This window comes from Cynoglossus semilaevis, chromosome 13, assembly GCF_000523025.1.
Source record: "Cynoglossus semilaevis isolate Cse_v1.0 chromosome 13, Cse_v1.0, whole genome shotgun sequence".
Taxonomy (NCBI): domain Eukaryota; kingdom Metazoa; phylum Chordata; class Actinopteri; order Pleuronectiformes; family Cynoglossidae; genus Cynoglossus; species Cynoglossus semilaevis.
In genome coordinates, this window is record NC_024319.1 from 1,962,341 (window position 1) to 1,972,888 (window position 10,548).

A 10,548-nucleotide genomic window follows, 5' to 3' on the forward strand; every position below is an offset into this window, starting at 1 on the left:
CAGTGGCCGGTGGCTCGTACCTGGTGGAGGTTGGAGGCCCAGTTTTGAGCCTCCGCGGCCTGAGCCTTATCTGAGAGCTGTCTGTCTGTTCTGCTCTCCACTGTGACACTGCCCTCGCCAATCTGCCTAACGAACCGCAGGAACTACACAACAACGGGAGACAGATGACAACAGAAAAGCCGTTACCGGTGCCGTTACTCAACGCTCAGGTTACAGTGACATATTTCAAACTGCTTTGTGAGCCAACTCCCCNAGTAACATAAACCAAAAGGCTTAAAGTTGACTGATGGGAAGAAGATAAAAAACGAGACAGAAACGTAAACAGACTGAAGTTTTCAACAAATGGAAACCACAGAAATGTGTACTCAACGTACACACACACTGCTCACCTTTGTGTTTTGTAACTTGGGGTCGTCGACCTTTGAGACGAGCTCATTGGCCGTCTGTCTGAGCTCCTCTTCTGGTTGATATTCCTTTGTCCTGTAAGAGGAGCAGAATTCAACAGATTTTAGATTCAAACTGGGATCAATCATGAAATTCAAAACTGAAATATTTCTTCTGCACTTCTCTTTAAAAAGTATTTAATGTTTGGTTTGGGATTTATTTGCATCAACAGTGTTGATAAAACATAAGTGATAATTCTGACTCCATGAACATCAGTGATGGGAAAAAAAATCGTAAGTTGGTTCTTATTAACTCTTTTTAACCATCTGGACAAGATTTAAACTAAAAAGTTTTTCTTCTTTTTCAGTTTTCTGCTCTGGTTCATGTGAGAGCTGCAGCAATCTTAGCCGCGACCCAGATGTTCCTATTTGGTTGAGACACGTGACAACCCAGATCTACAGTTAACGTCTCATGTGAACACTGTTGTTCAGTACCAATACTTAGTAATTCAATACTGGTACTCAAATACTACATTACTATACAACAAATACGTGTCAGAGTTTAGAAGAACGGGTTTATCCTGAGTGACATCTTAAAGTTTTTGCCTTTGAAAGTCTTTCAAAAGTTGTCACAGTTTGAAGCTGTTCTTAAAAAAAGTTAATATTCAAGTTTTAAACGTGTACTTTGTCCCTCGTGTGGTTTTATTCGAGTCATTTTTCATCTGCGTTCTAACCATTCATTCTCCTTGTCTCCCAGGTCTCCCAGCCATAACTTCTCCTGCGACTGCTCCAGATACTCCTCCGCCCAGCGTCCTGGATCTGGACGTTCAACAAAAGGAGCTCGTTGTAAAAAGTTAAATGAGAATTGATCCAAATCACATTTACTTCTGCGTCAGGAAGAATTAAAGACAAATAAAAAAATAACGTGTCTAAAAGTTTATAACGTTGACAGATTTTCAATCAGAATTTATTTAAACCCAATTTCTGACGTTCTTGCAGCATTTTCATGTAAAGGACAGAATCATCTGCATATAAATGCAATATAATTGGAACATCTTAACCCATAATATTTATTATATAAGAGAATATAGCCGACCCATAGATTGAACATCCATTACGCGTCATAATTCATTTTCAAACATGTCTTTATCGTGACGTACGAAATAATAAACAAAGTCAGGCTACCTCCAGCCACGGCAATAAACTCTTTCGTCCAATCAGCATCTGCTGTGTCACCAAGATTGAGCAGCCCTCCTGAGTCAGAACCGGAGTGGAACTCAGCCGCCCAATCACCAGAGAGCGCCAACGCTGCCACATCTGGAGCTACGACACGAACGTAAAGAAAACGTCAACAACGGATCGTAAACACAGGTGTCAGGGCGCTGAAGCCAACGATGGCGGCCATGACCTGAGGAGCGCGTACCTCTCTGTGGAGCTTGTCTGTAGCTCTGCTGGTCAATCTGCTGCATCTCCTCCAGCAGCTGCCCCATGTCGAAGGTGTGGGCAGATCGTTGAGGAGACTGAAGGAACTCATTCACCAGCTGCAACCACAAATGTTCCAGGGTGTGACTTGTGTTCATCTAAAGGTGATACTTTAGTTTTTGTGTTTTTTTGTAAAGATATTGCATACAGTAGGTGCAACAACCTTTAATTAATTGCACTTACCTCCTCTTCTGTTGCAAGTTCAACAGGAGTGGGCGGGATCTGGGTCAAACGGGAGGAAATAATAAATCATCAGCGGCCTAACGGCGGCCATGTTGGGATATTTGTTTTGTCTGGACAGATGACTTACAGTAGGGGTTGAGCGATGCCGCCATGCCCCTGATTCCTTGGTCATGTGACCGGTCAGCTTCATGAGGGGATTGGCTCCCCCACATTCTGCCTCTACCAGCTCTCGCATCGCCATGGCAACACAAGGATGTGGCCGACCCAATCAAAGCTGGAAAAAGGAGAGGACAATTTGTTTCACCATGTGTTGGCTCTTCGCCTGCACTGGTCTGGGTTGGAGGGAGGTTCAGGTCCACGACCCACTACAGACCGGATCATGACCACGTCTACAAAGGTCAGACAGACTCCCGAAAAAAATCAACGTAAACAGCCACGTCTACAAAGGTCAGACAGACTCCGGAAAAAAAAAATCAATGTCCATCAGTCATTTGTTTTTTCACAAACAAAGTCATAATTAATGACAATATGACATCACAGCAGTGGACCAATGGGCTGAGCTCCGATTACTCACCAAAAACATGTTTGTATTCTATAATTTTAAAAGTAACACAACAATAAAACAATATAACAACCTTCTACGTACATAACCTAGCTAACCTCGCAGAAATACTCGATTATAACTCGTCAACTTTGACCTGGGAATGAACACATGCTAACCTATGTCCACTCTGGCCTAAGAGATTTATCTGGAATAAATCCTCATAAATAATACGATGACGAAGAGTGAAAACTGAGTCATTTTTATTCGTACACTCTTTTGTGCCGTTTTGTTCTGTCAACCAGCTGCAGGACGATAATACGGGTCACAGTTTAAGAGGATTACACCGATATTAAACCATACCGCTGTCACGGTCAGGCCACCGGGACGATCTCACTGCTCACTTACAGCCACATCCGTTGTCTGTCATTTTAAAGTTTATTATTCACTCGTGAAATCACGGCTAGTAAAGCCAGCTGCTAACTCAGGGTTTTTTTTTACCTGAATATTCTCACCATGTCAGTGTGTGTCAGTGCTCGGAGCTAACGGTGACCATGTTGGTACATTAGCTTGGTCAGTTTAAGTCAAAACGAATAAACTATGACTATTTCTCACCGCTGGCTGTGAAACACCTGTGAAAAAGACTAAAAATGTTGGTTGTTGTTGTTGTTGCTGACGATGAGCAGTCGCAGCTAGCTGCAGCGGGGCCAGTGTACCGCGCAGCGTGAACAGACCGTACCGTGTTGCTCGTCTCGCCGCCGTCAGATGCTGCAGCTGGAGCCGAATCGACGCCTCCTTCTGCGTCTCTGTCCCTCCGAGTTTCCAGGCGAAGCAGGACACACGTTTCCACGACAAACCTCCCGGGAACCGCGTCAAACCAGTTGTCGTGCGTTGACGGAGGTCCTCTTTTATTTACCTTTTTTCTCCGTTACCCACAAAACCCATTTCTCACTTAACATTTCGGAGGTTTCCTATTCCCGAACGATTGTACGTAGCAAGGACAAGTGTTGTGGCAATATGCCCACCCCCTAACATAATGTGTCTACATTCGCAGGGAGGCGCATGCGCTGAACGATTTCACTGCATTTTGTCGAATACGTCATTTAAACAAATAGTGTTTTATTTAGCGACGTCACCGGACGATATCTATCAGTAAAATATCAAAATCCTGCGATTTTACGCGTCCGACCTGATGACTATGTATGTATATATAACATGTAGCATCAGGCGGCAGATTCTTAATATTACAACAATTTAATATTCTATTAATTTAAGACACCAGCAGAGCAGCAGTTAAAAATACCTTCGTACAGTTTATACAAACGAGCGAAAAAAACACGTTTTAATAGAGGAGTAAAAACCAACGACTCACTGAAGCTCTGTACACGGTTCTTCAATGGAGAACACCTGACCTCTAGGAGGTCTGTGGAGGTACTGCAGGGGATGTGTGTGGTAATTTAAGAGTAAAACCTTCATTTTTACAGTAAGATTTTACGGATTTCAGGAATCAAATCTTTACGACATAGAATCCAAAAAATTGGAAATTCAGATATTTATCATAATTTCAAAAGTTTCTAACAATAAACAATTAAATCTGACGAGCAAATTATTTTTTCCAAAAAAAAAAAAAAAGAATTCGTATGGAACTTTTTTTTTACTTCCCATTTTCTACACTGTCTGGAATTCGTATGGAACTTTTTTTTTACTTAATTTTACTTAATTTCTACTTAAATAATAGATGTTTCACAGGTTTTACTTTTTATTTTTGTGCCCAATCCATGTCACTTGTGTGTCAATAACTCCAGGTATTGTCCCAACAGTCAGATCGTTTAAGTAATCAATCAATGCAGTTTATTCCTTCTTAACATCACAGTCAAAAACGACAGGCTTTATTTTCTGACATGTTCAGCACTGCACACATTTATAGGCTACAGGGGAGAAGGGGGAGAAGGGGGAGAAGCAAAAAGTTGTACATTCATTGAATCTAAGTTTATATTTTTTATCATGGAGTGTAAAATAAATATAAAAAACTTTTCAAAAAAGTTCTAGAATGCACAACGTATGTGGAAGTGTGGAAGATGCAGCGAGCGAGTCTGACCACTAGGTGCACTCCTTTTTTTTTGTCATTCAGATGAATCTTAAATTACAACAATTTTACACACAACTTAAGGTACACTCGTCAAGCCAGGGATTATCATCCGTGTTACTACTACCGTAATTATTATCATAGATATACTGTGTTCTGATACTAAAACGGCGGTTCCTGGAATGGAGGAGAAAACAAATCGTTATCTGCTCCCTGTCAAAGTGCGCAGAAGAGGAGAACGAGTGGCAGCGGCAATAACAATAGTAATAACAATTATATAACAGTAATATTCATTATTTATAGAACTTTATTACAATCCATACAATCAAAACTGCCCAAGCTGAGCTGACACTGTGGAGAGAGAGAGAGAGCGCAGGGGCGAGTTACAGTGACGGGGTGTGTGTGTGTTTAAGTGGCGTTCCTGTACGCATCATAAAGACCAGTGTGCATTGTGGGAAACAGTGAGTCTTGAAGAGACATTCTAGAGGTCACTGGGAAAATAGGGGGCGGGGGCTGAAGGTGTGGTCACCTCTAAATGTCGACAGTGATGTTCCAGAACTCAAAAGAAAGGTCTCTTTTGTTGGAGTAGTTTAGCGGTACCGAGTGGAACCACAGTCCTCAGAACTAATTATCAACTTTTATCAGGTTTGATATTGTGAAGAAGTGAAGGTAAAATAATGACGTGTCGTGACTAATCTGAAGTCGCTCTGTTTTACAGGAAGGTGTGAAGTTCAGATGCACACAGGAAGGACGGAGCTCGTGCACAGACTTCTCCCTTCAGGTCAGAACAGAGACCCGTCGGGTTCCAGGCTCGTGGTTCCGATCGTTTGGCGGCTGTTGCGGATTCTTCCAGGTTTATTTGTACAGTTTATTTGCATTTCTAAAATAAAAACAGAATACAATCTTCTTTTTTTTTTTTTTTAAATATATTCATCAATAAAAGTCTCTTCAAACCAGTACGACGGCAAACGTCACATGACCGTCGTGTTACTTTGAACTGGTTCTGCTCAGGCATTTAAATTACATCACTGTGTATATTGTGCTATTTAACATCTAAGGTGGAAACAACGGCTCGTTGTGGGCTATAGGTCACATGATGAGTGTCGAGCTCTCGGCCGTGTGTGTGTGTGTGTGTGTGTGTGGTGATTCAGCATACATTCCTTGCACTGGTGGTGTCAGCAGTCGTTGGTTTTTAAAGTGAAGAGTGTGACTGGTGAGCTGGACCATGGTTTCCATGAGAACTGGTGCAGAGGTGGGCGTGGCTCAGTAGCGACGGGCGTTGGCGTCTCTCGCTTCTTTCTTGATGATGACTCGCTGGTCATCGCTAGCATCATCGGGTGACTCTGCGACCTCATCCTCCTCCGCCTCTGCCTCGGTGTCAGCGCTGATTCCCATGCGAGATTCGTACGACTGTAATAAAAAACGGTGTAGGTAGATTTCAACGAGAGATGATCAGGCAGCGCGGGCGTAACGACGCATCGTGAATCAGTTAAAAATCGAGACAAATGCGTGACAATTCGCATCGGTTTAAATTAAAAATGAATGGTGTATCAAGGTGTAAGGAGTAGACTGAGTTAGCTCCAGAAGTCACTGGTCAGACCATGACACTACGTACTCCAGTACAGCAGGTGGCAGTATGCTCCTATAAACATTGGTTGTACTCTGTTATTGAAGAGAACAATTTCAGTTGATGAGGTTCACAGTTCGTCTGTTGACCTTTTTTTTTTCTTACCTCCATTGGGTTGACGATAATAGTCAGAGCTGAGTCGTCCCATTGGCTGCTGCCTTCCTTAGCCCCGCCCCTGGCACTTTCCACACGACGATGGATGGAGCGGATTCGGAAAATGCCCAGGATCACCATGACAACCAGGAAACCCACACACACCATTATGATGACAGTGGCGGCTCCTGGTATGACTGTCAGAGACAACGAGACACGGAGACACCGTCAGGGACGCCGTGGAGCGTTCAGGGAAAAAACGAATTCAAAGAGAAATCACAGAAATGAGTTCACAGTCACCTAAAAGTATTAACATTAATACATTTTTAAAGCTAATGTTGTTTTACACCAGACAAAGGTCATAAAAACTGTAATGTAGATTCATCTATGGATATTAATTAATGCATCAATTATATTTATAATTGTGGAATATTTATTAAATAATCATGAATCTGTTTCGACTAAACAGCGCCCCCTCCTGAAGTCACTGCAGAGCTTCACCTCCACAAACATCTGCCTTTTTGTGGCTTCACTTTTTTGTTCAATCGACTCAGAAAATGTAGCGTAACGTAAATTAATTTCCTGACGCGCCACCGTCCGACACACTCTCACTTCAAAGACTTTCTGCAGCCCTTCATCTGAAGTGTTCGTCTGAGCTCTACTGATAAGACGACGGACGGTTTCTCACTTCAGGCTCCCGGGCCAGGAACGACAAAGACACTGAAGTGATGTCGTAAAAAAATATTTTATGGCCTTAAAATAGTGACGACTACCATCCATCCAACTATCCTGAAGTCCTGAAGCGAACTAAAATGTGTTATGAGAAGTGTTGGGGAGTGAGTCCTGGGAGGGGTCACCACTCTGGGGGGGTCACCACTCTGGGGGGGTCATCACTCTGGGGGGGTTACCTGAGTTACGCTGGGGGTTTGGCAGGTTGTGTCCACTCAACTCCCCAGCATGGTGGGATGGATGAAGGAACTGTTGCTTGGAGGCCAGGAGGTGGGACGGGTGGTAGAGACTGTCCAGAGAGTGGAGGAAGTTCACCTGCAGGGGGAGGAGGGGAGAACATGGTCAGAAGGTTCTCACACAGAACAGCACGGTGTCCTGAGGACTGAGTGGTGGTGACGTTGGCTTCACCTCCAGAGTCAACTCGTTGCTGGTGTACCGGCCGTTCATCTCTGAGCAGGACAGGCGGAACCGCCTCTCGAAGCGAGCCGAGCCTTTGGACATTCGGTAGCGTACGGAGCGAAGGACGTCCTCATACACGGAGATGGACTCAGCGCCTGGAAGAAACATCGAAGAGAAGAACAAAAAAGGAGAAGACGACGGATCAGTACTGGAAACCTGAGGAGGAGGAGACGATATTCTTTTTTGAGAACTTCCTTTTCACAGCCTGTACCTGTGATGGCGATATAAGCCGTGGTGTTGATGATTTCCAATCCTCGCTCTCGCACCACATCCATGTCCACCAGAAGCTCCTCCCTCTCTGGGTTCAACTCCTCTCCCAGCGGCTGGACTTCACAGCCGTCCAGGGTGTGGGCCACAGCGTCGGACATCAGAGCTAAGAGACGGAACGAGAACCAGAAATACAGAAACGTTAGAGGAAACCGATACTAGGAATTAGGAGGAACCACACACTGTCTCAGCTGTTGACACCACCCACCTCCACCCTCCATCCCCTGCGCAGCTGTGTTTACTGCATGGGACAGGGAGCAGACGATGCGGAGCTCAGGGAACAGGGGGACGCCGCGGGGGCTTTCGAACTCAGGAGCAGGACGAGCCAAATGAGGTCCGACCCCGGAGAGGGAGATCTGTGGGGCGTCGGGCTGCAGCACCACCAGGTAGCCCTCCAGTGGTTTGAGGGACAGGCAGCTCTCCTCGTTGAAGCATCTGGAACAAAGAGAAGAAGAGCGAGCGTCAAAGTCAGAGCGCGACGACGGCAGGAAGTGTGTCACGAGCCGGGAGGCCTCTCTGCGTGAAAGTATGTCAAGCTTTTAAAGTATGTCAAAGTCTCGTGGCCACGGTGGAGTCCGCGTGAATCTCCTTCACAATAAACCACACACTGGATGACACAAGTCAGTACCTCAGTCGTCCATTAGGGGTCTCTTCATCTACAGTAACTTGTTTTTAATCTAAAACAAATATTTGATGACATTATACTATAAAACATTTGTCCGAGCGACGTTTCTTTTTCTGAACTCGTCCTGGACCAGTTTGTTTTCACGTGTTCCCTGGTACTGATGTCAGTCCTGGACCAGTTTGTTTTCACGTGTTTCCCTGGTACTAGCCTGCTGGTAACCTTTGAGCTGCCGGGAGAGAAAACTTCTCCTCCGACTGCTGACCTCCTGACCTCAAGGTGAACTTTTTGAATATTTCCAGGGCGTTCTGTTGGACTTTGACGAGGCTAGGTTCAAATATTAACCACCCTGACGGAGGGAAACAAACTCAGCTCAGAATGTAGTTCCTTCACTCCACCATGAGGGCGGCTCATTCGGGTTAATTGCGACACAGAAAACAGATGAAACGTCAGTCACAGCTTCTCTGGCCTCACAGATTTGATTTTCAGGCCGCCGCGTGTTCCCGTGACGGGGGATTAGGCCGTGTCGGCACACGCCGCTACATTTCCTCTATCAGAGCGAGCAGCTGCTGCTGGCGTCCTCTCCAGAAGCGCCTGCTGCGCAGCCATCTGGGAAACTCCTGGCCTCACATCAGTCTAATATGTGTTCACGCCACAGATGCTGAAGAAAGAAAAACGCTGCTTCAGCTCAGCGGGAAAAAAACAGGGAAAAAAAAGTGTTTGTGACCCAAAAAACCATCTCCAAACGCCCAAATGTGATTTCTCTACGTGATCTCAGCGCAGCCGGTTTTATTGACCAGGATAATTGGAATCATTTCTGTAAAGGTCAGAGGTCAGCCATCAGACTGTCGGCCCTTTTGAAGTAAAGTTGCAGCCAGTTCTGCCCCCCCCCCCTTTGTTACCCACTCCTGTGATGACTCACTCCTGCCCTCTGGTGTCTCCCCTGTGTCTCGTTGACTCCTCTGTCCTTGGGTGTACACACAGTCCTCCACGTCCTTCCAGTTTCAAACCAAAACGAGACTCTGACTTTGATCAGGTTAGTCTCAAAACGAAAAGTCAAAATACTTGACTTTTTCCTTATCTCTGTTATAGGTTATTTATGATCCTGCTCTGTTTTTTATTAATATCCCAGGGTCCTTGAATCACTAGTTTTATGAATGTGGTCCAGCAACAAAATATATTATAAATAATATTAAATCAAAATATATTATATAAATATATATGTAAAATATGTTGGTTATTATTGTTTATGTTTTATATATAATATATTATACATATACACATGTAAATATACAGTACATATACTGGTGTGTGTGCGTGGCTCGGTCGTGATTCTGTAAATATAAGTATGAAGGTGGAATATATCAGGCAGTATTTGCCACAGACATTAATATTTCATCAGCTAAAAGTCGCAGCTGAAGCCGTGGAGTGGCTTCACAGTTGTTGAGCACGGCTGAGCGCTGACCTGGAAACAGTTTCTTCACAGTCAGGTGATTCGGCGACATGCTCAGGAAACCGTCGACTGTGACTGTGAAACGGTTCTGCAGGGTCGGACACCGTCACCACAGGGTGTGAGAGAAACATCCAGGCTAACGCTCGGAGCTAAACCCCAGGAGATGGGACGAGCGGGCGAACATAAAGGAGTGAACGTGGGCGTCGACACCACAGTGGAACAGGCCGTTCCTCCCTGGATTATATTCTGTCAGATGGAGATTAGATTTTCTCGTTATCTCTCCCTCTGACGTGTGGCTGTTTAATCCTCTCGTTCGTGCAGTAATGGTCCTTATCTCAGAGGAGACAAGGTCCATGTTTGATGAAGGTCAAGGTCGAGGTCCAGGCCGAGGCTGTTTTGACATCAGGGTTTGGACAGAAAAGAAGACGTTTTTTCTCGACTGCTGCAGTAGTTTATTGACGACGATCAAAGTTCACCATCGACTGCTTCGGTCTGAACCACTCACATCTTGTTTGGTAATAAAACAAATTCAAAACTTGAAATATAAAGTTTTCCTAAATGTCTGGCTGCGTGTGTTTGGTACCTGAGTGAGGTGCTGAGTTTCAGGGGTCGGACTCCGGGCG

The 10,548-nt window shown here is 44.7% G+C and overlaps 2 protein-coding genes across 3 annotated transcripts in view; both read right to left on the reverse strand.

The window, feature by feature from the left end:
- The window catches only part of pex5 (peroxisomal biogenesis factor 5), a 28,484-nt gene extending 24,856 nt beyond the window's left edge, over positions 1–3,628 (reverse strand). The window contains exons 1-8 of one of the 2 annotated variants that reach the window (XM_008322788.3): positions 3,329–3,628; positions 2,176–2,322; positions 2,049–2,087; positions 1,807–1,924; positions 1,569–1,706; positions 1,118–1,202; positions 390–480; positions 21–143 (exon numbers count right to left, since the gene is read on the reverse strand). In XM_008322788.3, the coding sequence (XP_008321010.1) occupies positions 21–143; positions 390–480; positions 1,118–1,202; positions 1,569–1,706; positions 1,807–1,924; positions 2,049–2,087; positions 2,176–2,289 (708 nt within the window). In that variant the 5' untranslated portion in view covers positions 2,290–2,322; positions 3,329–3,628. The remainder of the gene's footprint in view (positions 1–20; positions 144–389; positions 481–1,117; positions 1,203–1,568; positions 1,707–1,806; positions 1,925–2,048; positions 2,088–2,175; positions 2,323–3,328) is intronic. The other variant, XM_008322791.3, reaches the window with a different exon arrangement.
- A 1,074-nt stretch (positions 3,629–4,702) lies between these two features.
- Positions 4,703–10,548, reverse strand: part of clstn3 (calsyntenin 3) — a 17,718-nt gene continuing 11,872 nt past the window's right edge. The window contains exons 13-19 of the mRNA XM_025061345.1: positions 10,509–10,548; positions 8,059–8,285; positions 7,795–7,956; positions 7,533–7,678; positions 7,304–7,439; positions 6,408–6,592; positions 4,703–6,085 (exon numbers count right to left, since the gene is read on the reverse strand). The exon at positions 10,509–10,548 is cut by the window's right edge and continues 121 nt beyond it. Coding sequence (XP_024917113.1) covers positions 5,939–6,085; positions 6,408–6,592; positions 7,304–7,439; positions 7,533–7,678; positions 7,795–7,956; positions 8,059–8,285; positions 10,509–10,548 — 1,043 coding nt within the window. The 3' untranslated portion in view covers positions 4,703–5,938. The remainder of the gene's footprint in view (positions 6,086–6,407; positions 6,593–7,303; positions 7,440–7,532; positions 7,679–7,794; positions 7,957–8,058; positions 8,286–10,508) is intronic.